Source organism: Aureobasidium melanogenum (genome assembly GCF_000721775.1).
Source record: "Aureobasidium melanogenum CBS 110374 unplaced genomic scaffold scaffold_28, whole genome shotgun sequence".
NCBI lineage: Eukaryota > Fungi > Ascomycota > Dothideomycetes > Dothideales > Saccotheciaceae > Aureobasidium > Aureobasidium melanogenum.
The window spans coordinates 40,955-66,607 of record NW_024470080.1 but is presented as its reverse complement, the minus strand read 5'-3'; the positions used below and the strand labels follow the sequence as shown (position 1 = coordinate 66,607).

Genomic DNA, 25,653 nt, shown 5'->3' with positions numbered 1-25,653 from the left:
TGGTCTTGATTTTGAGCGTACGTTGAAGTTTGATGTTGAAGTGGAAGTCGCAAATAAGTGAGGTTGCCTCGAATCCACGCTCCACGAAAATCGAAATCGCGACGATGTCTGCTGGGTGCTTCTTTCCTCACTTTCAGGTAGCAGATATTGTGACGCGGTTGTCAGAGATGCAATGGTGATATCCAAATAACAATGCCCGAATAAAAAATGCACCACAACCCAAGTATCGCCAAAAAACCACGAACGAAAGAAGGAAGTTGTGACCGAGAAGAAAAGAAAAGTAAAAGGGAAGATGCAATAATCATGCACGTCAATGTAAGAAACCTACTAAATTTACCAATCCAAAAAGACAACCAAGGTCAGGAAGAAAATTGAGGTGGTTGGGCTGGCGGAGGCTCAACTACACCGGAAGGAAAAGGATGTTGCATCACTGCCACTGTCTACTTGGTCTGCTATTCAAACGAATGAATGTTCATCTGCTTGCATCCTGACAGTCAAGATCTTGGATAGATATTCTAAAGCCTAGTCTGCCATCACGCACGGTATAGGACAACGGCTCTCATTGTGTGCAATCGCCAAAGACAGGTGAAAGTGAGCTAAAAGGCAGAGGAGGTTGGGAGTTCTTGTCTTGTCTCGCTTGGCCGGCAAACTTGCAAAATCGCTGGGACCTGCAGGCGCTTGAAGCGCTCCGAAAGCCAACCCGCTCACGAAGAATCAATTCAAGATCAAGGACAAGAGCAAGATACTGCAACAAGAATTACTGCCACAGAGGGGAATCCGGATTTGAGTGGCCAATACAATTTCTCAAGATTCGAAACACTCGAAAGGGGGTATATCTCCAGAAACAACCCAATCAATCCCTAGACCGCCAAAAAGTCCTCTGCAATGCCCAGATACTAACATTACAGGATAAAAACCAAAGAAACAAATGATACACCGCCACGGGGTTGTCGCTGATAAACAGAAAAAGAGACAAAAGTTCTATCTATATAGAACCTGGATTCCAAAGACAAAAGAGAAAAAGATCAATGCAAAAAGAGATGCGCAGGATGCGTAGGTAGGTATCTGTAGGTGGTTGACAAGAGAGAAAAACAGGAGAGGTATAACAAGGAACGTGACGCTCTCTATGCGTCGCGAAGGGGGTATATGGAGGGAGGAAAGAAAAAGTACAAAAACGAAAATAGACGAAACTTTTCCGAAAAAGCAGTCAGGAGGAGAGATCAAGCAGAGCCATGTCTGCGATTCTTCATGTGGATCTTCCACTCGGCTTTTGCGACACGCATGAGCATGTCTTCGTCTCGTACGGGTACCCAACTAGTGAGCACCTTCATTGCGTTCTCAAAGTCGCCTTCGACAATGAGAGACTTGGTAGCATCGACCAATGCAGCACTGGTGGCGTGCAGAACACTCAGGTCGGCGCCGTCAAAAGTAGATTTGCTTTCACGAGTAGGTGGTGGATTGCCAGGGAAGTCAGCATCGCCCAACAGCATAAACACGTCCCAGACGCGTAGTTGTGCTGGAAAAGGCATGCTGAGGTTAAAGAGTGTAAGGTACCATTTGGTGCCATAGGTCATGGCATCGATTCCAAAATCATCCAGCTTGGCCTTGAGGTCTTGGTCGTTAGCCAGCCAGTCGGTCTCAAACTCCTTGAGCGTTGTCATGAGACCCGAGAAACCATGTTCGTAGAGTACCTTGAGTCCACGCAGCTCCCACATGCGTACGAGCATAATGAAAGTGTGTTCTTCATCGTAGTAGCAGAGTAAAGTCGCGGCCAACGAAGCCATACCTTGGACATATCCAGTGGAAGGGAAGTGGACAGAGATGGCGTGGAGGACACGGAAAAGCAAACGCTGTCCACCTCGGTACCTGCGACGGAACATGATATGCATGCTGATCGTTCTAGGAACATCGACATCGATCTGTACATCATCGGCGGAGCTTTCTTCTTGCAGTTCGTGGAAGACCTCGATAAGCTCTTCGTCAGTCTGGCAGCCTCCTCGACGCTTGGCTGAGGCAGACAAGAATGCATGCCATGCGGTTGCGCGCCATTTGTCAGGCACACCCTTCCAAGTGCGCGCGACAAGTTTCGGATCCGTGACATCGAATTCAAAGTTCATACCGCCGCCTCTTGCGCCGTGTGGCATCAGACGAGCCATCCTCCGCCACTTTTCCTCGCGCTGAATTTCGCGCCTTCTCAAGAAGGTTTCATGCGCATCCTCTTCTGCGAGGTTATCGAGACAGGCGGGCAATGTGAGCATGTCGCTCGCTTCGTCAAGCAGGCGGCGATCGCGTGATCGGAAAGGGTTGTGAGAGCGATGTTGTGAATGGCTGGATTGGAAGGAGTATACGGAGGCTGCATGACCAGATGGAGATGAAGCGACAGTTGTGCGAGTGTTGGTGCGAGTAGGAGGTGGTAGGGAGCGCGAGGATCTGGCATTAGAAGGACCTCTAATCAAGCCTCTGCGCCTGCGCGGACTGCTGGATAAGAGCTGAAGTGATGTGGTAACACGCTGAAGACTCGGCTTTACAGACGAGTTTTGCGAGCCTTCGGTAGAGATAAATTTGTTCGGGTTGATGAAGCCATAGCGATCGACGTCTTTGCCAGAGAGGTCTTCCCAGTCTTCAACACCACCTGCGCATTCGTGCTCGTTCTGAATGAAGCTGAAGCGGTCGTGGAAATCCATGGGTCTCGCACTTCGACTTGTGACGGGTCTTCGGCGAGGGTTGGTAAGAGAGCGTGAAGGAGTAGGTGGTTCAGGAGTGTCTGCTCGGTCCATATCACCAGCGGCCGTCCATTCAGCAGCCCTCTCATCGCCATACTTGTACATGGACCTCACTTTTTGCGAAAAGGTCCTCTCTTCGGCCGACAGCACGCGACGACCATCAAGAACGGCATTCAGCATGTGTACGCTAGGGACGCGAGGGCCAGTTGTCAGGCGCTTGGGATTTTGTTTCGGGGATGACGGGGTGGGCGAGAGTGGCGGAGACGGCGGGGCTTGCATGGGTGGTGAGAAGGTTGGCGAATTAGGAGCCGTGTGGAAGTCGTTGTCGGTGACATCGCCATCGGTCATATCGCCGTCATGGGCTCGCATCATCTTTGCCAGTTTCTTCGAGTTCAACAGGATGCTACCGCGTGTCGAAAACTTGAGCGAGTCGGGCGAGGTGAGGTCGGCAAAGTCATCGGTGGTGGTAGGGATATCCATGTCGATGGGGTGAAAAGAGCGGATACGAGAATGGGAATTGGTGGAGAGTGGTTGATCGTCGTCAAGGTCTGCGTCGCTGTCTTCGTCAACAGGCTTGGAGTTGGATCGCAAAAGAGAAGGAGGGCTTTGTTTGGATTTGGTCGAAGCGGCGATGGCATCGTGGACTATGATGGACGGCACGCTCGCACTCGGGGCAAGAGTCAGTTTTGAAGCATGAGCATTGCCATTGTTGTTCGAGGGTTTTGCGATGGCAGAGTCGCGCTTGAGGTCGCTGCTAGAGGCAGACGTGTGGAGAGTTGTTGTTTCATCCATGGCCATGGTCGTATTCTTGGCTGCCCCTGCCGACGGGCTTGTTTCGTACAAATGATCGTCCCTTTTCTGGTTGCAGTCAATCGACCGCCCCCGGTTCTCTGCTCACTCGCATACGCGTGTGCTGCTCATGCGCTTCTATAAGTCTCAGACCAGAAAATCTGCTGAGCTCAAGAAAATTGGCAAGGCGAGCAACCAGTACGTATGCGCCGCTTGAGAGAGATCAACACAATAGTCCCTTGGTGAAGCACTGGCCGTTTGGAGAGCCCCGATGTCTGGAGAAGCCTGTGCCGAAATTGTCCAATTGCAACAACCTGCTTTTTCGAGCTGCGACGACGACTTCTCGGCTCCTCTGCGAAGATACGAATGATGGCGATGATCAATCTAGTGTTGCCCTCTTCGCCTATTCCGGGTCTTGGGGTTTATATGTGCAGCAACCTTCTGTCCCGCCCGAGGCCTCACCGCAGATCCGATACCCCTGAGCAAAACCGCTGTGCAACCTAACTCAAAGACCAACCCCCGTTACATGCACTTACCTGCATCCTGCATCCTAGTACCGTCTATGCGGACAACGGCCGCCTGCTGACTGCTGATTTTCTGCATTTTCATCATCAGATCGTGGGTCATACGGACATGCCATCATCAATTTTGTGACCGACGCGTACATGTATCAAGAAGATTCGCTCAACTCGTCAGTCAGCTTCGCGCCATCGTGCATCAACCACAGCTCCACAAGGGCTGCCTTTTTGTTCGGGTCCCCTTTTTTCTGGCCATCCCAAGCTCCACTTATATGTATACCTCTGTGCGTGCTTCTCCACATGTTCCCCTGATCGTATCCCGACACTATCTTTGTCTTTTCCAAGACCCTTCTCGCTCACCACCTTGTCAAACTCTGTCTGCAAACTCTTTACTGTCCGGCCAACCAGCCAAACTTTTGCATCTTGACTCTGGGCAAGACTCCAATCAAGGTAATGGCAGCAGCGACAAGCACAGCCCACAGCTTGATTCCAAGAACATTCTTGTTGTAGTCTGTCTGCGTCGCAGCTGCCACAGTCGCAAGCAGCATCAAGAAGATGATATAGCCGCTCACACGGTGGTACTTGTACAGCTTCTTTGCGTTCTCCTCGCCGCCATAGATCTGCGGCACAAAGTACTGCGTGAAGCCAACAAGGGCCTGAATGAGAATGAGGATATATGTAATCAGACCCATAATTGCGTGAGGTGACACGAAGTGGGTGCCATTGTGGGAAATCTTGTTGTACTCGATCACGACGAGTCCGGCAATACCGCAGGCAAGGGCGAGGTCATTGAGTCCTGCGTGAGCCCAAGTGCCGTGCTTCTTTTGCTTTTGTGTGTGCGTGGGTTGGAGAATAAGGACACCCTGGGTGAACAACAGGATCGCGGCCGAGTTGAGCAACTGCAGAAACATTTCGCGTTAGCATAGCCTTTGTGCGTATTCGGGTCGACAAGCCTTACAGGATGCGCCGAGAACAGAATGACGGGGTTGGAGAATACTGCGCCCCAGACGATGGCTACAAGAATCCAGGATCCAACCTGTGCGATGGCTCCAGTCCCTGTGAGGTCTGTGTTAGTATTGTTGGTTTGTGTAATACCGTCAAGGCAGACAATACCGATGACAAGGTTGTGGTATAGCGGCAGTCCGTCCTGCTGCGACGCATCACCAGGTCCTCCAAGCAGAGGCTCCTGCTCGCCCATACCAGGCCGGTGTGTCTCTTGTTGCGACATTTTGCGCTGATCTTTCTAGCGTCGTACAACTCCGAAAGTCCGAAGGGGAAAGGAGAGGATAACAATAGATAGCTGTGTCTCAGGAAGAAGAGCAGGTGAGTCTTGACCGCAGGAGAAGACGCCGCGGCTTACATATCCAACAGGCAGAAGCTATCACGATCTTGATGACCTTGATAGTACCCAGACCGCCGTACCTACCCTTTTCGGAGTTGAGCTAGCTTATGACAAGCGGGGCTTGCGGCTCTGTGGCGGACACGTTTGACCAATCGAAGCCTTCAGGTTAATAAAACATGGGATCCGCAGGTGCACGATCCACCCTTTGTATACCGATGATCGCATCACCACTGTGAGAGACTCGATCATGTGGTCCTGAAGGTGCTGAGGAGCTTGTAACGCACCTATCTCACTTTCAGACGGGATTTTGAGAGTCAGCATGATAGCGCGTCGCACTTGAGCAAAGCTATGGACGGATGCGACGTCGTGGTTGAAGACAAGCAGCAACAGACATAGAAACGCTACCGACGAAATCCAGCTTTCCAGGGAGACAAGTCGCAAGTGTTATTGGTTGGCAAAACTATCTTGGTCACATTAAAGAGTGAAAACTCAGATTGGTCTAGAGCAGAATGGACAACGAGATTGATCAGAAATGTGATAGATTACCCATCGGAAATAGTCGATCAAAAGTATAAAGGAATTTACATGTAAAAGTAGACAAAAGTCGGTGGTGGTGGTGGTATCGCGCAATAATATCCCAGATCTCTTCCCGCTCCCAAAAAAGAAAACGAATCGTAAAACAAACAAAATGTGCACCGAGGACCAGCGTCGGTCTAACGAACCCAGACTTTTTTGTTCAAAAACCACGAACAACAAGACTTGTGGTGTAGAAAGAAAACCAGAAACAAGACATATTCGTTAAAAGATGGATACGCGACAGACGTTTAACCGTGGTTCTGTTCGCGTTCCGCCTTCTCGTAAGCGACGGCGTGACGGTCACCACCGATACCGGTGTGCTCGTTGCCTTGGCTGTCGCTCTCGCTGGGAGCCTTGCCCTCGAGCATTTGCGAGTGTTGAGCAATACCGTGGCGCTCACCCTGAGGAATCTGGTGTTCAGCGGTCTCAGGCTGGTCGCGGGCAGGAGTCCAGGCGAGGTAGTCACGACGGACCTCAACGTAGTCGTAGGCGAATTCACCGAGCTGGTCATCATCCATACCGAGAAGTTCGGCCTCCTCAGAAGCACGAAGGTGAAGTCCAGGGATCTTGTTGATGATCCAGGCGATGGCGGCACTGACGACAAACGAGTAGGCGGTGACGGCGGCGATGTAAGCGATTTGCATGTACATCTGCTTCCAGTTGTGCTGAATCCATCCACCGTCGATCTGGTTGACACCGTCGAGACCGATGATGTAGGAGGCAGCGAAGATGGCGTTGAAGAAAAGACCAACCATACCAGCAACACCGTGCTCAGCGAACACATCCATAGCATCGTCGATACGAATCCAGAACTTGACCTTGGTTGCAAAGTTGCACACGATACCAGTGACGATACCGAGAACGACGGATGCCCAGGGAGTGATGAAACCGGAAGCGGGAGTGGCAGCGACAAGGCCAGAGATGGTACCGGAACACCAACCGACCATAGACCACTTGCGAGCGAGTCTCCAATCGAGAAGGACCCAAGCAATGGCACCGAACATAGCAGTCAGGTTGGAGTTCCAGCAAGCCATGGTAGCGCGGAGGTTGGCACCGAAAGCTGAACCACCGTTGAAGCCCAACCAACCGAACCAAAGGAAGACGGTACCGAGAGTGATGAGAGAGACGTTGTGGGGACGGAAGTTGAGCATCATCTTTTCCTGACGTCTTCCAAGGACCCACGAGTAGGCGAGAGCAGACATACCGGAGCCAATCTCGACGGGACCACCTCCAGCGTAGTCGAGGACACCCCACTTGTAGGCCCAACCGTGGGCACCCCAGACCCAGCATGCGATGGGGCAGTAGACAAGAGTAGCCCAGAAGAAGATGAAGACCATCATAGGAATGAGGCGGCCACGCTCAGCGACAGCACCGACAACGATGGCAGCGGTAACAGCACAGAATTGCATCTATGATCTTGTTAGAGAAATGTAATTGTGCAGAATGAAGTCGAGTACATACCTGGTAGAAGGCATAGAGGAGTTCAGGAATAAGAGGGGAGCCAGGAGAAGGAGCACCAAGAGTCTTCATGAGACCAAACTTTTGCAAGTCACCGATGAAACCGTTGGTCGCGAGGTCCGAGAAAGCCAGAGAGTATCCCCAGAAATACCATTGGAAGGTGATGACTGAGCAAGATGCCATACAAGCCCAGATCATACTGAGAGCCGATTTTCTTCGTGCCAGACCTGAGTAGAGGAAACCAAGACCCGGAATCATGACCAACACCATTGCCGATGCAATGATGATATAGGCCTGGTCACCAGATTGGTACCATTGGTTCAAGTTTTGGGTGGCTACAAGAAGGTCAGAACAAGTCCACACGCAGGTACCACGGAGTGCGATCTAAACTTACAGGAATCACCACCCTCCGGCTCAGTGCCATTGAATGGGGCAGGTGCGCCGAACCAAGAGTAAGACATGGTCGATATGCGTCGAGCGTCGATTGCGCTCAGAAGTGGGAGTGAAGGGCCTTAACGCTGAAGCCAGTAATGTCCTCGATCCAGAGAGTGAGATGATACTCCACAAGAAAGGTGAAATAGGTGTGGGATAGTCCGAGGGGTGAGAAATGGGCACGCGATATACAAATGACTGCTGGGGAAGGTCGGGGGAAGCAGGAGATATATAAAGAGGTCTTCTATAGGCCGTCACTGGCTCAGCACGCGGCAACAACGGTGATGTGCACTGACGGACTGATGGGATGAGGATAAAATAATGGGGACCGAGGGTCGGATCTGGCTCTCTTGAAGAGTCTCAACTAGCGGAGGGAGACGGGCCACACTTAGAGATGATAATCGAAGGGTTTGTTGTACGTCAATCGATCTGCCCATCGAAACTGAAATTGTCTGCAACAGCGGGCGAGGCTTATCAGCGACATCCGCGCGCAACGGGCCAAGATGACTTTTGTCTGCAGCCAAACCACTGCTTTTTTTGCCCTGGCTTTCTTGCGCGGGAGACAATCAAAGAAACCCTGCTTACCTCAGTACGCAACACGTTAAGAAGCAAGCAGGGACCTTCGAGGCAGTGGCCGGCAGGAATTGTTGTTTTTCGCCACTGGCAGGCCCGAATAGAACTCTGGGACAACCCTGATCGACCTCAATCGGTTGTTAGCCATGCCATTTCTCATGCTGCTTTTTCCACTTGTGAACCCGCTGGGGGATTACACATGCAGAATACATGACGAGATGGCGTTTCTTGGAAGCAATGCTTGGTTTTGCAAACACAAACCTGTGGATGATTGTTATTCATATTGTGTGTCCATCGCAACAGTGAGTGCTCGTTATCAGTGAACGTCGTCCAGTCAGAGAACAGCCGAACTCGGACGCTTATCTTTCAACCAAACTTGACCTGTTTGGGCGTAGTGTCGCGCCCTTCAGATTCGAGAAGCTGAACGTCAGACTCAGTGTCAAGGCTTCTCATTGGCTGGGACCACCTCTTATCTCTGACCAAAAAGCACTACAGTAACGGGCTGTGAGCCAAAATTGACCATCACTCGCTTTGCGACATGTGAACGATATGCCGTGTTGTTTGTCCATGGGTTGATTGCATCGCCAAGAGGGTTGGCATCGGGGAATTGGGGAATCCTCTGACAAGAGATACGCATTTATATATACATCCGGACATCGCTATCTTGTGGCTTGCTCAATGTCGAACTTAGAACACGCATGCAAAGATAAGAGTCCATAACAGTACAATTGGGATGGGTTCCATGGAGAAAGCCAAGTCCGGGTCTAAAGCCCAAAGGGTCGTGCGAATGCGCCCCGAGTTCTGCCGTTCTGTCGGGACCTGTTCGAACTTCGAGGGAACTGCGACTCGTGTCGATTAGGCCGCCACGAGGTCTGGGGTGAACTCGCGGCCCATTCTGTGGCTGCCCGTAAGATCCCATACTTTCCTGAGCTTCCGAGAACGCACCCTGAGAGATGGTCTGGCCCCTGACCAAGAGGTGGTGTCACATTACATGTTTAGGTTGGTCAGAAGAGTCTAGGACCTCTCTCTCTTCTATCAGAGTTGAAGGTATCCGGAATTGTAGATATCCGGTGAGCGACTTACGAACATGCGATGTTTGGTGAGCAACTTACGAACAGCCTGCCATTGCCATGTCCTCTGCCCCTTTGTGGCTCACCATGATGTGGTGCTCATCCTTGTCTCAACCGAATCATCGTACGACGGCTACTTCAAAGGCACTGATAACACTGGCTCCTGGAATAAGGGGTGATTGTAGAAGGTATCGTGACTTTGTGGTACTATGGACATGAAACCTGCCTCGGCATTGAGCTGGTGCATTCAGCACGACATTGGTGCTTCAAGTATAACGCTATGAGGCAGAAAAGGCACAGATTAAAGAAACACTTATTGTACAACGCTGTCGTTGACAGTAGCCTGCTCACCACCCGGTAGACTTGCACTACAGTCCACTCTACTGTTGCTGCTGCTGAAGTCTACGCCAGAGGTCGGCAGCGGCCTGGATGGCCTCGGGTGAGGGACCACCAGTCTGAGCTGATGCTGCAGGAGCCTGCTGCTGTTGTTGCTGTGGCTGCTGCATCTGCTGCTGCTGGAAGAAAGCAGGGTTGACGAATGCACCTGCAGGTGCTCCGGGGAACTGGTAAGACTGCTGTTGCTGACCCTGATTGTAGGACTGCTGCTGCTGCTGCTGACCTTGATTGAAGAATTGAGGATTGGGTGGCCAGGCAAACTGCATGTTGGGGAAGGGTGATTGGGTCTGAGGAGGTGGTGGGGGAGGGAACTGCTGCTGGTTGAATTGAGGGAAGGCGAACTGGGAGCCCATCTGAGGCTGAGCTTGATTCCACATCTGCTGCATCTGAGGCATCTGTTGGACCTGCTGAGGCACTGCAGGCTTTTGTGGAAGCTGCTGAGCATAGGCTGGCGAGCCATTGTTGTGTGAGTCGGGGTAGGAGTTTGAAGGGCCTTTGCGCTGGTTCGCGCTGTCGAATCCGCCACGACCACCACCACGTCCGCCTCTGCCACGGTCACCACGACCTCTATCGTTTCCGCGACCTCTACCACGGCCTCTGCCGCCACGATCGGCAAACTGGCGACGAGCTGGAGGCATTCCGTTGGCCATCATGTCTTGAAGGTTGTCGGGACGGGCAAGAGGCGTATACATATCCTCGGCTTCGGGCTCATCGTCGTAGTTCATGGCTCCACCAGTGTAGGGCTTGGGAGCAGGAGGCTGGTTGGGCTGGTCGCGAGCAGCTCTCGCGCCCTTCTTAGCTTCCTTCTTAGCTCTCTTGTAAGCGGCCTCGGCCTCGTCGTCTGAGAACTCCATCTCCTCATCTGCGACTTCCTCATCGTGCAGGTTTGAGGCATCAGTACCCTTCATATTCTTCAAGGGTTGGGTGAAGACATAGGTACAGTGAGAGTCGACGTAGAAAATCTTGGTGTCTGCTGCAATGTTGAGATCCGAGATGTCGGATGGCTTAGTGAAGGCGACCGAGTACAGAGGCTCCTCGACCTTGCCGATGGTATCTTGAACAGCTCCAATGACTTCGCGATTCTCCAGACACAAGACAGAACCAGACTCCAAGACCTGGTATTCACCAGAGGTGAAGGCCTTGATGAGGATCAGCGTGTCAACAACGTGCTGGACGGTGCCCAAGGGTGTAATCTTCATGTCGGGAGTGACAGTAACGTCCGGCTTGGGGATGACCTCTTCGGGGACTTCGTTCTTGGTGCGAAGTTGGGCTCCCCCAGCAGCCTTGCTACCTCCATCTTCATCGTCAATGCCACCCTCTTCCATGAGCATGCGTGCAGCAGTAGCAGGGTCGAGCAATTCGTAACCCTCTTCATCGCTGTCTTCGTCGCTCGAGGAGTCATCGCTGCTGGTAGAATCGTCTGAGGATTCGGCGTCGGATGTGTCGTATTGCCATTCGGCACCTTCAGCGCCCTTCTGCGCGGCGGCAGCTTCGAGGAATTCGGGATCAACGGGCTGTTTTGTGGATGTAGAGGCATTTGCGGATTCTGCAGCAGGTGTGGACGATGAAGTGACTTCGGACTCATTCGTAGGGTGAGTGGGGAGGTTCTTGTTCAGCTCGTCGTTGTTAGAGAGAGCATCGAACAGAGCGGAGGTGGCATCGGCGCGAACGATCTGCGCAGGAGCAGACGCAGCGTCGATTTTGATGGCAGCTTCGGCGGGAGCGACAGCAGTAGCGGGCTGCTCAGTTGCGAGGTCTTCAGATTGTTCTTCGGGGACGGTAGGTTGAGTGATGTCGCCTTCAACTTTGGCGATCTCTGGCTGAGCAGTTGCAGAGACCGACTCAGGCTTAGATTGAGACTGGCTAGGCAGGGCGGCAGAAGAGAATGAGCCCAAGCCAGGAATGCCAGCAGCAGGGGAGTGGGTCGAGGGAAGCTGCTTCGCGCCGACGTAACTGGTTGCTTGGGAGGTGTCGAGGGCAGGCGTGTTGTTGGCGGACGGAGTGCCGTAAATGTCGTCCATATCGTCGACGGGAACAGAAGTCGACATGGTGGGTGAGGGAGATAGACGGGCGCGTTTGTTCGGTCTAGGACTCGTCTCGAACATTGATACAATAATGTCAATGTTTGCGCAGCGCAAACAGAAAAAGATGGATTTTCCATCGGAGCTCGCGGACTTAATGCTATACTAGCGTCATCTGGGGTACTTAGCGCGCGGGCACTAGCGGCGGAAGGGCGTCACCTTTTGCTTGTCGAGAGCTGAAGGCCCAAAGCTCCGACCGACATGGAAAGCTGAAGTCGGTGGTCAAGGCTTCGATTCAATATTGTAACTTCTGATGGAGTCTTGAACACTTTTCTTCCTGCTCTCAATCCATTGACTGTTCGCCCGCAGTAGCAATGCCGTCCCCTCCACCGCCGGCGCGTCCGGCGCGTCGCCAGTTTATGACGACCATGACGGCCAAGAAAGCAGCCAAACAGCAGAGCAACAAGGCTCTACCCGTGACGCCGTCCGCTCCAGCAGAAGCTCGCCCTACCCACATGTTCCCCGCCGACCTGAGGAAACCCCTCGATGCCGTCGCCGACCCCGTCTATCTCAATCCCCTGATCGCCTTCTACATTCTCGCTGCTGCCCACGCCCTGGCTGCTGTCTACTTCCCCATACAAGATTGCGACGAGGTCTACAACTACTATGAACCCACTCACTACCTCACCGATGGCTATGGCAAGCAGACATGGGAGTACTCTCCCGAATATGCAATCCGCAGTTGGGGCTATGTCTCTCTTCATGCCATCGTTATAGGACTACGTCGCATCATCCCCGTCTGGGGTTTGCCCAAGGTCTGGAAATTCTACTTCTTGCGCATTATGCTGGGTGCCATCTGTGCCGGCTCTGAAGCCAGACTCTACTCCAAGATTTCACGCACTCTTAATCCTAGACTCGGCATGCTGTTCTTCCTCATCATGCTCACCAGCCCTGGCATGTTCCATGCATCTGTCTCGTTCCTGCCCTCATCCTTCTCCATGTACACCACTGCTCTTGGTATGGCTGCTTTCATGGACTGGCGCGGAGGTATGCGTACCGCCCAGGGTATGATGTGCATGATTGGCGGTGCCTTCCTTGGTTGGCCTTTTGCAGCTGCCCTCGTCGCACCCTTTATGGTCGAGGAGTTCATGCTCGCTTATTTCACTGACAAACAAGAATTCATTGACTTCTTGTACCGCATCCTCGATGGCACTGTTCGCTCTGTCATTGTGCTTGTGCTGCAATTCTGCTTTGATGCTTTCTTCTATAGAAGAGTTGCTATCGTGCCTTACAACATTGTCTGGTACAATGTTATTGCTGCTCGCGAGGGCAAAGGCCCTGATATTTACGGCACCGAACCCTGGCATTTCTACGCACGCAATCTCTTGCTGAACTTCAACATCTGGTTCATCATCGCTTTGGCCGCTATGCCTCTCTACTTCATTCACACCTTTGTTCTTCGTCAACCTATTTTCAAGCAGGCGAATCTGCGCGGTGTCTTCTTCCTGACTCCCTTTTACCTCTGGTTGGCAATCTTCACACTTCAGCCTCACAAGGAAGAGCGTTTCATGTACCCTATATACCCTGCGCTGGGCTTCAACGCTGCAATGGGCGCGCATGTTCTTCTCACTTGGCTCGGCACTTCTAATCCTCGTTCCCTCATCGCCATGATTCCTGCCAAGTTGAGACTATTCTTCGCTGCGCTCTGCTTCATTGCTGCTGCTGACTTCGGAGTCTGGAGAACCTTTGGTATGATCACCGCTTACAATGCTCCTTTGAGTGTATACGCACCTCTGCGCGCACCTGGCGTTTCGCAACCTGGCGACAATGTTTGTCTGGGCAAGGAGTGGTATCGATTCCCTTCTTCATACCACCTTCCTACTGGTGTTAGTGCCAAGTTCGTGAAGAGCGAGTTCACTGGTCTGCTCCCTGGCGACTTTAGTCAGGCTGACAGTGGCTTTGGTCTGTATCCTGGCGCATGGCTTATCCCAAGTGGAATGAACGATGAGAATATAGAAGATCCTAGTAAATATGTAAGTCATTTTCTCGATGAACTGCCGATCAGTGCTGACTGCTCTCAGACCAAACTATCACACTGCTCTTTTATGGTCGACTCGACCTTCCCTGGCACCGAGCCGTCTGCTCTAGAACCAGACTATATCAACCAGACAGAGACCTGGGAGAAGTTGTCATGCAAGCCATTCCTGGATGCTTCGCGTACTGGAATTATTGGTCGCATTGGATGGATCCCTGACTGGGACTTCATTCCGACCAAGTACCGCCGCCAATGGGGGGAATACTGTCTTCTAGGCCGCAGGAAGCCCTCGATTTAGGGCTGCTTACTTAATGCTGATTCTTTTATACCAGTCATCTGATTGTATTTCTAGCGATTTGGGCAAGTCAGAGCGATTATAGATGTGTAGTGTTGACCAAGTTTAGTTACTAGATCTTTACTGGACATTGGCGATGCGTGAGCCCCACTATGGCCATATCAGTGTCCATTTTTGGACGTTAAGTCCGGGGCTGATAAGATTCACATGGCGGGGGCTCCAGCAGCCTTATCGTCACGACCAAGATAAATCTAGGACGGACAATGTATATATTAAACATTCTGCCTGCTCAAGCAATTGAGTTTTGCTTATATTCACAAGAATATCGACTTCAAGTTGAACCTATACTGCCTTGACGCCATGAGCAACTTCCATACAATGCTGCATGATAGCATTGCTTATACCCAGAATATCTCAACACTACAAGAGGCGAAACCTCTGATATACCTTGGCCTGGGTCTCGCAGCTCTAATCTATCTCCTACAACGTTATCTCTCTGGCTCAGAACCAAAATCCAGAGTACAATCACGGTCACCGGACCCGGAAAAGCCCACAGGGACACGAACCAAGGCACCCGAAAGACCTGATGGTGGTGAGTTCGCTTGCTTCTTCATCTAGATCGTATCTCACGGTACTCGCAGTGTGGTATCCTTCGGACTTCAAGAGGCCAACCGCCGCACCATACCCCGATTGGTCCCTCGAAACAACCAAGCCTCTGCCATATCGACCTTTCCGCTATGGGCCTAAGTACAACATCACTATGGGCTTGCGCACCATGAACTGGGATGAGTGGATTGAACTAGACAACCATTACCCTAGGTTCCACGCTGACAAGAAGCGACGCATCGAAGAACGAGGTAGCAAGTGCTTTCATACAGACCCAAGCCCGCAAGTCTTCGATGGTGCTGTAGAGCTTCTGGAAGAGCTTTGTGGCTACCTGCCCGAGCGTTACCCAAGCATGTTTCGCAAGACTGAACATGGAATGGTCAACTTGTTCTCAGACGAGACTTTCGATATCAGGAAGGATGTCTTGACCATGAACGGTAATCGTGAAGACCCTATGCAGATGGCTGCACGTATGGTACAAGATGACCTGGCCATCATGTTCGAAAAGGAGGATGGCCAGATGTATCTTCTCGCTGGTGCGATCTTGCTGCCAGGGTTCTGGCGTCTGCAAGACAAGTTGGGTATGTCCCTCGACGAGATTCACTATAGGTTCGTACCTTGTTTTGTTCTCAGGCGGCAAGATCGATGTTGACTCCATTACAGCGGCGACGTCCCTGGCTATCACGACAAACTCCGCAAAGGCATGAACAACTTCTTCCGCCGCATCAAACCCGAAGCCCCAGTAAAACGCAACAACTACTTCCTCCAAGTAGACGAAGATCTCGCTTGGTCATACAGCATCGGACCCGAAGACGATGGTGAACCCTCCTGGGATACCGCCGCTGCCAATCGCGCCATCGAACACCATTACTTCCGCTCCGAGTGTCAGTCACTTCGCCGTCTACCTAGATCTGGAGGTGTGTTGTTTACCATTCGCACGTACTTCCACCCCATCACAGAAATTGCGGAAGAGGATTATGTGCCTGGAAGACTGGCTAGTTCGATTAGGAGTTGGGGTGATGATGTTAGCAAGTACAAGGGTAAGGCAAAGTATGGGGATGTGCTGTTGAATTATCTGGATAAGAAGCATGAGGAGCAAGTGGCCAATGGATTGGACTTGAGTAGAGAAGACGAGTGTAGAGCATATCCTTACTGAATGACCGCAAAAGTTACGTATTCACATGGACAGCGAAAGTGGCCAAATGGTAGACTTGAGTTCTCATGAAGACATTCTTGAGACATCCCTCATGGCAAATTCTATCGGTTTCGTCCAAAGAAGAATTTTAAGATACCGGTATTCATTCCAGAAACAAGGAGCTGATCAAATGGTGTCTTCCTAGGTGTTCGCCAAGCTGGAACATAAGTCTTGGCAAAGCATGCAAACTTCACCAGTTGTCGCCGCCGTCTCTACATTTCGATTTCCATTATCAAATTTCGATCGCTATGAGCATGCGTACCAATCTAATACGGGCTTTGCACGTCGCTCGATTGAAAAAGCCGCTCAATTTTGCTGGATACAAGGCACTTCGCGAGATACAGCCTGTCCAGTCACAAGTTTCTTCTTCTGCTTGTTACTATCATGTTACTAGCCGTCTCTCCGGTAGAGCCACTTCTGCATCCGACAGCAAATACCATTTCCCCCGAATCCATGACAACCAGGACCCCGTTGAATTGTTCAATAAACATTTACAGGATGGCACTCTTACAAAACCCATGGCTCACGCGTGCCTGAAGACAGCGGCGAGACGAGAACTCTGGGACAAAGGACTGGGAGAAGCTACTATCAAGTGGATGTGGAACGACCACGACAGTTATCAGTTTCCAAGGGATACCAGTCTGTTGGAGCATATGGTCAGACATCTCGTGCGGGAGAGTAAAGAGGAACTGGTATGGAAATGGATCGAACAGAAAAGCCGCAAGTCTGCCCGTCTAGGCCCAAACGATCGGTTCGTCTGGAGAGCTGATGCTGTGAAAGCACTCATCGCCACACAAGCATTTGTCTCGGACCACGACAGTCTTGATGGAGCTGTGGAAACATTTTTGCGAGCAAAGTCCAGCAGTTATTCAATCCCACTCGCTCCCGCCAGAATGGAATGCGCAAAATTGCTTATGCTGCCAGTGGAGAAGACAACCCTAGATTGGGACGTCAACTCCAAACTTGAAACCCCCAGATGGCCAAATACGAGTACGAAGCTGTGGCAAGAATTTCTCGACGCCGTCGAGACTGTACGGGATGTCAGTGAGCCATTGAAGGCTCAGCTTCCATTGTACCATCCGGAAAAGCCAGACCCAATGCCTTATCTCAAGCACTCTCAACACCTGGCCAAGAATCCCAAGATCGTGGAGAAAATGGTCAAGAAACCATCTATTACCCCTTGGATTGCACGAGGCAGGCATGCTGAGGCATTGTTGCGATTGCAAGGGCAGGAAAAGGACGCTGATTGGTTGAAGCAGTTCCTTCAAGAATTGTACACTCAATCAGAACCGAGCAGGAGAAAGGAGGCAGAGAGAAAGATCTCAAGACGTGAAAGGAACGGCTCGACGGGAGAGCAAGGGTGACGAGGTCCGCCTTGAAAACACATATCCTACACGCCTGGTGTCGCCGACATTGGAAAGTTTCAAGAAATTCGACTGAAGCAGTAAGGATAAATATGTTCAGACTGCCTTTGTTTCATACTCGCGAAAGCACATACTTCTCTTCAACCTCTTCTAGCATTACCGCTCGGCATGCTCCTCGAGTGGCCATGGCCCTTTTCGATGTCTTCAGTCAAGTCCAAAGCTTTGAGCAAGTTCTCAGGATTGCATGTACAGATGGAATGATCTGTTGACTCGCTCTGCTAATCTGATTTGTTCCCGACACCTTCATAGGTCAGATGCTATATAGCATTTGATGCATTAAAGCGGTTCAACAGTACTCTACACATACGACCTCGGACGCCTACAAGTACACATCCCCTCTGAACGTCTTTGGGCAAGAACATTTACATCGACCAAACGCAAGCCTATCCTTCGATTGATCTTTCCCAGTCAAATCCAGAGCTATCGGCAAATCCGGCATAGGTCTCCAGAACAACATATTCAAGGGGTTCAAACCAATCTTCAAACATCAGCTTTCAGACCTCTCAGATCTTGGTACCATTTGTTGGAGAAGGAAACTCACAGAAAGTGGTGTATCATAGTCAAACACCGGAAACTCTCCTCCATCAGGATCTTTGATTGCTAGTTCGCTGACTATGTCGTCCTTGTCTCTCAACTCGTTCTTGAGGAAAACGAATGGAGTTGTCTTGTACATGCGCACTAGCATTCTTTCTTCGTGTTCGATTCCTGTTACTATATAGAGGACTATGACATCGGCGGGTTGTTGTTTGGCCTTCTCATACATGTAGGATGTAGGCATGGGCTGGTGGCCGGTCGGCATTCTCCTCCTAGGTATGTGTGAACGTTCAGGCAGGTTTTCCCTTGGTGGTTGATTCAGCTTCACCGCAAGGGTTTTGATCGGGGTTTGATCTTTCGACTTTGGTGGTTCTGGCTGTTGGATCATCGTAGCGGCGGTATCGGTTGGTCTCGCTATTTTTCTGCGTCTTATGGCCGCTTCTAAACGAGCACGTGGACCTTTGTAATACCTTGGTGCTTTCTGTTGTGGAAAGGGTTGTATGGCACTGCCGAGAGAGGAAATTGTGTCGTCCGAGTCAGAGGAAGTATCGGAATCTGTCGAGATGGAAGTACTGCTTGAGCTGGACCTGCCAGTCTCGGAAGGTGTATCAACACCAAATGTCTCGGATGAGTTGCTCGTATCTTCTATGTCTTCCCAGTCACTTGTGTTCTCACAAGACATCCCCTTGGGTTTGTAGCCTAGCATCGCACAGAATTCTTCAAAGGTCTGTGGTTCCGGATGTCTAGGCTCCTTCAGCGTCTCAAAGGTCCAAACTCGGAATACGATATAAACAGCAGTGAGACACCAGTACACAAGCAGAACATGTAGGAGTGGCGTTACCCAGAAACGTGGTAGTATGTATGTGGCGCCAATGACACAGACCATTGAGGTAAGGCTAATACATGTGGCGATCTGCATCTCGCGCAGTAGGTCCATGCTGTGTTAGAAGCCAGGGGAGTAATGGTTCCTGGTATCGGTGATCTGGGCAATATCCAGGAAGCTTTGGAAGATCGTGGCTTGATAGGCCGATGGAGATGTCGATGAAGGTTATGGCGGCGAGAATGATTCTGTGGCGTCTGAGATGTATCCTTTCTAGTCGAACTTGTCTCTAGATCCGAAGGAATCTGGTCTCTTGTGAACCAGAAAAGACATTGGCAAGGAGGAAGAAGAAAATGGAAAGATGTGTGATCAAACAAGGTTTTCCTGTTATAGGCGTAAACATGCTCAATCGAACGATGTAGGTCAATAAGCTCTAAGCAAGCTCTGGAGCTTCCATTTTGAAAGGATATGACATGATTGAATTGAGTTGGTCATCAGGAAATAATGATCTGCTGAGAAAGAGTGGATGGGGTTGGCCGTAAAGCAAAACTCATGAACTGATACCTGTCCTCTCTTTATACTACTCTGGAATCGGCTTTCGGCGCATTCGTCCATACGCTTTCCTGCAAAGCTCTGTATAAGTACTAAGAACTACGCTGTTAGGTTGTCAAATCGATAGTCTTGACTGCACCGTTAATGCGGGCATACATCAGCTCCACGCCTTCTGTCAATTCGAGCTGCGTGAAACATACATTATTAGTCAGAAGGTTAAGAACTCATTGTCATCTACTCACAGAAGTAGGCGTGTCGCTGCCAAACAAGCACTTAAGGGGTGATTGCTTTAGACGCAGATCCATCTCGCCATTTCTCTCATAGTATCTGTCGCGGAGCTTGTCCTTAAGGACTTTGAACGGAGTGTTCGAGTTCGTCCTAACAAGCAATGGATGATGAAAGGCTGGATGGCGGAGGCCATCCCCAACAATGTGGACAAGGTCGTAATAAACAGCGATCTGTAGTTCCAATACAACAGAGCGGACATGGTCATCATTGCTGCTTTTTCCAAGAGGTTCGTTCACCACAGTCTGCTCGCTTTTAGTAGGGTTCTCGCGGATCTCCTTTGGTTGACTTACTGAAGCGGGTGTGAGAGTGCAGGTTGAAGACGCTGAAGCATCAGACAAGGCCTCAAACCCCGACGAAGTTTCTTGGATTGCGTCTCGCATGGTTTGATTGCGAGCAGTCTCTACAGACTCTTCTACCATCACTAAGGGCTGATGGGCCTCTATGTTGTCTCGTTTCTCTTGGATCATTTTCTCCAGAGCTTGAATCCGTTCTGTGAGTGCCTTGTAGGTATCGTCGGTCCCCAGACACTTTGGGGTACTTGTACTTCTGGTGCTGGAATTCGGGGCATTTGTGTCGTAATCTTGAATGCTTTTGTGCTGTTGTAGAGCACGTTTAGACTGCACTTGATGGGCACGCGCGGTCGCCAAACAGCGATGTTTACAAGGCAGAACTCCTGCAAGGTCCTCAATGGAGTCAGCCAGCTTTTTCGAGAGCAGGTCGACCGTGGTCTCGAGCGTTTGAATTCGAGCATGAGATTGTTGCAGCCTAGGAAGAATGTCGAAGACCAGCCACGGTATGAACACTAGGTGATCATTGTTTCCAAACTGAATAGGGTTGATCAACAGTGCTTGAATGATCCTGAGCTCATCCAAACGGTATCCATATTGGGCGAATACCTGGAGAAGTTCTGGCAGGCTCTGACATTCTCTCGAATCCTGCTTTATCGATGCCCAAAAAGGTGCTCGCTGGGATGGGTCTCTGATCAGGTTTGCGATAACATCTACTATTGTCCCCCGGATGTATTCATTCCAGTAAGCTCCCGGCTTGGTGAATTCTTCAGACATGGTGCTGTTGCTGGATTTTCAGTAAGTGTTCGTAGAACCAAGCCAGAGGACAAGGCTTGTTCAGATCATATAGTGAAGGAAGACGAACCCTCGTGTCAGTGCATTGAGTTTTGGGAGTGATCGAACCACAGTGCGGTTCAAGCAAGTTTAAAAAAAGTGGGAGGATAGCTTTGCCTTACGAAGTTTACTGGGTGGAACATACGACGTGAATCTCGAATATTGCAAAAAACGAAATCATAACTTTTATATCTGATATAACTTTTGATCCGGCTGAATGGCGACTATTTTATAAACATCGCGGTTGAGCGCAGACACTAAAAACTCGACTCAGACAGCAAGTGTGTTCCTGGAGTACATTTTAGACACGTCAACCCAATCACTTCTGTGCACAGGAACCACGATGTTGATCAACGAATTCTCTTCGAGGCCAAGCTAGAAGTATCTCGAGTCAATACTGTAACGAAGTGGCAAAGAGATCGATTCTGTGTGACTTACGCTATTTGGCGTATCTTCATCCATGATTTGAGTGTTCCCATGCCACAGCTCAATGAAGTCGGAATCGGGTCTTCTGAGACTCCGTCTAAAGCCCCCAAAGGGTAAATCACAACCCAACCTCACTAGCATGTTTGTGTGATGGTCCTTTACACACAAAACTACGGTTGGCCAGCGTTGCTGTGGGTCCTGGATAGGAGAGCTGCTTCTGGTAGTCTAGAGCCTCTGTGTCAGTTTCGACACCCATCACGATAGGTGACGCATCTTACGGGAGCGGGCGTGGGCATGGTAACTGTGAGCGCCTCGGAACTCTCACCTGGAGCACCCGAAGATTCCTGCCCATTCTCTACTTGTGCAGATATACTCGCCTCAATCGAAGACGTCGAAGCGTTGGACAAAAGTCCGGAAACGATGCTCTCCAATGCATGGATTCGAGCTGCATATTCTTCTGATTTGGCATATAGCTGATGGAATTTCTCCTCGGCGCCGTTTTCGATTCCCTTTGCCGACTCTTGGACACAGTTTGTAGAGCTTCTCGGGTCTTCGTCAGGAAATGTTCGAAGCACGACGGGTGCCTCGTGCTTCTCTCGGCTGTTGTAATCGAAGCTGGGAGCAAGGGTAGATTTCTCGAGCTCCTCCATAAGTCTGGTGATCTTGTCGGAGAGCAGAGTAACCTCACTGCTTGTTGTCGAATGGTGCCATGCAGCTTCCTGAACACGAAGCAGAAACTCGGCATGCAACCAATTCAAGATAGCGTCGCTGTGTCTTTCCTGGCCCCAGCGTTTGATGACCGCTTGCAGAATCTGGGTCTCCTTGAAGTAGTATTCGAGTTCAAAGAATTTCTCGAGATGGGCTTGGAGATCAGAGAGGATTTGGGCACAATATTTGGGCCTCCTCCAAGCAGGAAATGCATGGTACCAAGTACAGAGGAAGTTGGTGACCACGCGATCCACAGACCCGAGATATTCGAGGGACAACTCGGCAGAAGTACCGAGAAATGTGGATTTGGGAATTCCTGCAGCCATTGTTGAGAAGATGTCAAGATGCTAGACGCAGTGGTCGTCGACTTTGACCTACATATATATATCCCATTGAGGCTGGGGCTGCTTGACTCTCAACACACTTACTTGCAGACAGAAAGTTTGGTGAGAATCAGGAGATAGACAGGTTCGAGCAGATTACTGGGAACAAGCTTCGATAGTCCGATGTTCGTGGTGAGAAGGCTGGGGTCGGAGCAGGTTGCCGTTCAAGAACTTCAGATGATCATTCGAATAAGAGCGATGGACTGAATCACTCAGGCGTTCTTCCGTTCTTGCTGTATGGAGCAATCATTCGTTATGTTGTACGATTGCTCAGAACAGTGTCTGTCTCCACAAGTGGTTGAGCATTGATGATAGATGATTTGGCGACCAAGAGCGTTTCAGTACTATGAGAACGCTACTACCCGCAAAGCTTCCCAAAGTTGAGAAAGAGCTACGCGCGATGTGCCTGCCATAAAAACGCAAGTCGTGTAGTGTCTGCATCTATGTCACAATGATCAAGAAGCCAACGACGGAAACGGCGAATAGATCTGAGATGAACAGAACACATCACATGCGATGCCAGAACATCGAGTCAAGACCTTGTCGCCGCCCTACGAAGATGGATCACGTTGCGATGCGAGTTGAGATTGATGGATCGACTACAGACAAGACCAATGTTAAGGTCAGGTGTGGAAAAAGGGGAACCAATGCAGGAGCCAATGAGGTCGGGGAAGGTCGGATGTGGTCAGGGTCTTGGCTTGCGATTGGCCTCGAAATGGCGGTCATGGAAGAGGCTCAAGCGGCTACCGCAACAGAACAACGAGCCTAAATTTTTGCTCAAAACATACGTCCCTCCTCGATTTATCGCTGGTCGATTCGAGTACACGGTGCAGTTTAGACATGTCGACCGTCCGATAGCGCTTGACCAACGAGACGATACATCGTTTCTGATAGCTGCAACCAGCTCGTGACAATTTGACGTTTCCTACGTCACGACAGGAATCCTAAGGAAAAGGCCGACTGTATGCGCCTTTTGCCTTTTTGACCAGACGGATGTGGTTTTTGTCGCAGCTCGACTTCCTCCTACCTAATACACAACCAAGATGGCACAAAGCGCCATCACTGTGCCCGACATACAGACAGCCGAGGCCATGACGCCGCGCTCGCTGAATGTAGTCGTGGCGTCGACTGGATGCACCGATGCCAATATCATCACCAAACTATTACCACAGCTCGTATCGCTGCCTGAGTGCTCTGTCAGAGCCGTACTGGATCCTGGCTCACATGGTGCCGACCTCATCGCCGCCTCCAACAACTGCCTCGCCATCCCTAACGTATCGCGCACCCAACTGAAGTCGACTGGAGACGTGATAGACATCGAGAAAGAGGCGTTTGATTTGTGTCAATGGGCTGACCTGCTGGTTCTGGCTCCCATCGACGCCAACAACTTGGCCAAGATGCTGCACGGAGACACCGACAATCTAGTACTCGAGATTTTGCGAAGCTGGAATGTTTCCAAGAAGATAGTCATGGTCCCTGGAATGTCAAGTCTGATGTGGGAGAACCCAATGACGAAAAAACAGCTCACAAAAATAAAGAGAAAGTGGAATTGGATACAAGTCTTGCAACCACTGCTGTGGACATTTGAAAATGACAGGAAGAAGGTGACGAGCTGGGATGCCCTGGACGAAGTCATCGACACAGCCCGCAACCAGGTTGATCTGATGAACATTGGTCACGGTGTCCATGTCACGCCTAATGCTTCTTCAACCACTTTCAAGACTAGCTCCAAGAAGTCGCGTACCGTCTTACCACCAGAATTGTGGTCCATGATCATCGATGCGACCAACGACTGGGAACTTGCCAAAACGTTACACATCTATACCAATCTTGAGCCACCTTCCGAATGGCAACAACATGCCAGTACTAAAGGTCCAACGACATACATGGAACAACTGGAATGGACACTGCTGACAGGCAACCTATCTGACCTTAAGAAGTTCATCGCCGACAACTCGGTACCACGCTGGCTATCTCGTCTCTGTATCAAGCTCATTATGCGATTCAGCATGACGTCTGTCCTCTCATATCTTGAATCTCATCACAAAGATCTGTTCTGGACCACTTTTGATGGCACATTCCTTCCCGACAAAGCCTCCTCTGTCTTTGGTCGCGTCGAAATCTTGGAATACTGGAATACTTCAGCTTGGTTCTTGAACAAGAAGTATACCGCCGAGACTTTGGATGGCGCATCACGACAAGGCTTCATCGACGTGCTAGACTGGTGGAAAAAATCTGGCCTCACTCTGATCTTCACCGAAGCTGCACTCGAACAAGGTAGCTCATCTGGCCATATCGAAGTTCTAGAATGGTGGCGCGAACTCTCTCAGCGCCACCAGCATGCCTCAAGTCCTGATGACGACTCCAAGCCCATTCGTTTGAAGCCTGGCAAGTCAATCTGCTATGCCTCACAGTCTGGTAATGCAGATGTTGTGCGCTGGTGGGTAAACTCTGGTATCCCATTTCCTCACGAGGACTCTGTCGCCAAGCTCGCGAGCACACACGGACATGTTGAGGTGTTGAAGGTCTGGCATGCCGTCAAGGGCTCTAAAATGATCTTTGACAACCAGGTCCTGGTCGGTGCTACCAAAATGGGACATGTGAATGTCCTCGAATGGTGGAAGCAGAGTGGTCTTAGGGTCGAGTACAAGACTTGCGATGTTGAAGAGGCGCTCGAAGATGGCGTCGAAGGCAGAAAAGGTATGGAAGTCAGACGATGGTGGGCGCGCAACGGATTGAATCTTGGTGTCGGCACTTCTGAGTGGATGAAGCCGAAGGTGCTTTAGGTGTTGTGTTCCTTCTTACTCTTGGATCACTATTCGGAGTTTTGTCATTGTGTTTTCGGGCGTCTCACTCTGGGGCGGAGGATACATTGGGTCTTTTGATTGCGGATTAGATCAAAAGTCGATTCAGGATTTCTTCTTTTTTCCATCAACTAGCGTCGGACACCCACAACTCAGGATCATTGGCGGTGTTCAGGGATATAATCTGTTTTCTTTGGGCTTCGGATCACAAGGTCATCATCACATCAATTAGCGTTCTCTTTCAACAATCAACTTTACTTTTGCATCTTCCTCCTTGGGCTTGTAATCAGTCTTTTGCTCTTTGCAGAATCTTCCTGCTTCCTATTGCTTTTTGCTTCGGCTCTTTTTGGTCCTCTGCTTATGATCACCCTGCGATGAATTTTTCTCAGATCATATATGTATCTTCTCTCCCAGCGTCCTTTCTGGTTCCCAAACAAGAAGGCAGAAAAAAATTCCTGATGGTATTAAGTCCCATCAAGGTCAGTCCCTTATGAGCCTGCCTACTCGAGTAGTCGACGTTCTGCCAAGCCTCCGCAAGCAAATTTTCCCTACACCATCGCCAAA

General features: G+C 50.5%; 10 protein-coding genes across 10 annotated transcripts; 3 read left to right on the top strand and 7 right to left on the bottom strand.

The window, feature by feature from the left end:
* Nucleotides 1-1,220: 1,220 nt before the first annotated feature.
* M437DRAFT_58259 (RabGAP/TBC) lies at nt 1,221-2,903 on the bottom strand (the record flags this gene model as incomplete). Its single annotated transcript, XM_041023371.1, has 1 exon — nt 1,221-2,903. One exon carries the CDS (start codon nt 2,901-2,903, stop codon nt 1,221-1,223), a length of 1,683 nt encoding a protein of 560 aa, XP_040875866.1.
* Nucleotides 2,904-4,419: 1,516 nt separating this feature from the next.
* Nucleotides 4,420-5,258, bottom strand: M437DRAFT_78610 (uncharacterized protein; the record flags this gene model as incomplete). Its single annotated transcript, XM_041027016.1, has 3 exons — nt 4,420-4,929; nt 4,989-5,086; nt 5,144-5,258. 3 exons carry the CDS (start codon nt 5,256-5,258, stop codon nt 4,420-4,422), a joined length of 723 nt encoding a protein of 240 aa, XP_040875865.1.
* Nucleotides 5,259-6,196: 938 nt separating this feature from the next.
* Nucleotides 6,197-7,867, bottom strand: M437DRAFT_88113 (ammonium transporter; the record flags this gene model as incomplete). Its single annotated transcript, XM_041028763.1, has 3 exons — nt 6,197-7,357; nt 7,410-7,741; nt 7,801-7,867. The coding sequence occupies 3 exons, from the start codon at nt 7,865-7,867 to the stop codon at nt 6,197-6,199; spliced, it is 1,560 nt and encodes a 519-aa protein (XP_040875864.1).
* Nucleotides 7,868-10,884: 3,017 nt separating this feature from the next.
* Nucleotides 10,885-11,202, bottom strand: M437DRAFT_58174 (uncharacterized protein; the record flags this gene model as incomplete). Its single annotated transcript, XM_041023358.1, has 1 exon — nt 10,885-11,202. A coding segment is annotated over one exon (318 nt), but the record flags the coding sequence as incomplete, so codon positions are not given.
* Nucleotides 11,203-12,272: 1,070 nt separating this feature from the next.
* On the top strand, nt 12,273-15,990 carry M437DRAFT_58433 (uncharacterized protein; the record flags this gene model as incomplete). The annotated part of the gene is made up of 4 exons (XM_041023401.1): nt 12,273-13,931; nt 13,980-14,199; nt 14,870-15,443; nt 15,498-15,990. 4 exons carry the CDS (start codon nt 12,273-12,275, stop codon nt 15,988-15,990), a joined length of 2,946 nt encoding a protein of 981 aa, XP_040875862.1.
* A 293-nt stretch (nt 15,991-16,283) lies between these two features.
* On the top strand, nt 16,284-17,393 carry M437DRAFT_58382 (uncharacterized protein; the record flags this gene model as incomplete). The annotated part of the gene is made up of 1 exon (XM_041023392.1): nt 16,284-17,393. One exon carries the CDS (start codon nt 16,284-16,286, stop codon nt 17,391-17,393), a length of 1,110 nt encoding a protein of 369 aa, XP_040875861.1.
* Nucleotides 17,394-17,772: 379 nt separating this feature from the next.
* On the bottom strand, nt 17,773-18,924 carry M437DRAFT_69512 (uncharacterized protein; the record flags this gene model as incomplete). Its single annotated transcript, XM_041025293.1, has 2 exons — nt 17,773-17,931; nt 17,995-18,924. The coding sequence occupies 2 exons, from the start codon at nt 18,922-18,924 to the stop codon at nt 17,773-17,775; spliced, it is 1,089 nt and encodes a 362-aa protein (XP_040875860.1).
* A 542-nt stretch (nt 18,925-19,466) lies between these two features.
* On the bottom strand, nt 19,467-20,711 carry M437DRAFT_69511 (uncharacterized protein; the record flags this gene model as incomplete). The annotated part of the gene is made up of 2 exons (XM_041025292.1): nt 19,467-19,544; nt 19,602-20,711. 2 exons carry the CDS (start codon nt 20,709-20,711, stop codon nt 19,467-19,469), a joined length of 1,188 nt encoding a protein of 395 aa, XP_040875859.1.
* A 327-nt stretch (nt 20,712-21,038) lies between these two features.
* M437DRAFT_88106 (uncharacterized protein) lies at nt 21,039-22,228 on the bottom strand (the record flags this gene model as incomplete). Its single annotated transcript, XM_041028762.1, has 3 exons — nt 21,039-21,143; nt 21,207-21,419; nt 21,473-22,228. The coding sequence occupies 3 exons, from the start codon at nt 22,226-22,228 to the stop codon at nt 21,039-21,041; spliced, it is 1,074 nt and encodes a 357-aa protein (XP_040875858.1).
* A 1,148-nt stretch (nt 22,229-23,376) lies between these two features.
* Nucleotides 23,377-25,071, top strand: M437DRAFT_58372 (flavo protein; the record flags this gene model as incomplete). The annotated part of the gene is made up of 1 exon (XM_041023391.1): nt 23,377-25,071. One exon carries the CDS (start codon nt 23,377-23,379, stop codon nt 25,069-25,071), a length of 1,695 nt encoding a protein of 564 aa, XP_040875857.1.
* Nucleotides 25,072-25,653: the final 582 nt, after the last annotated feature.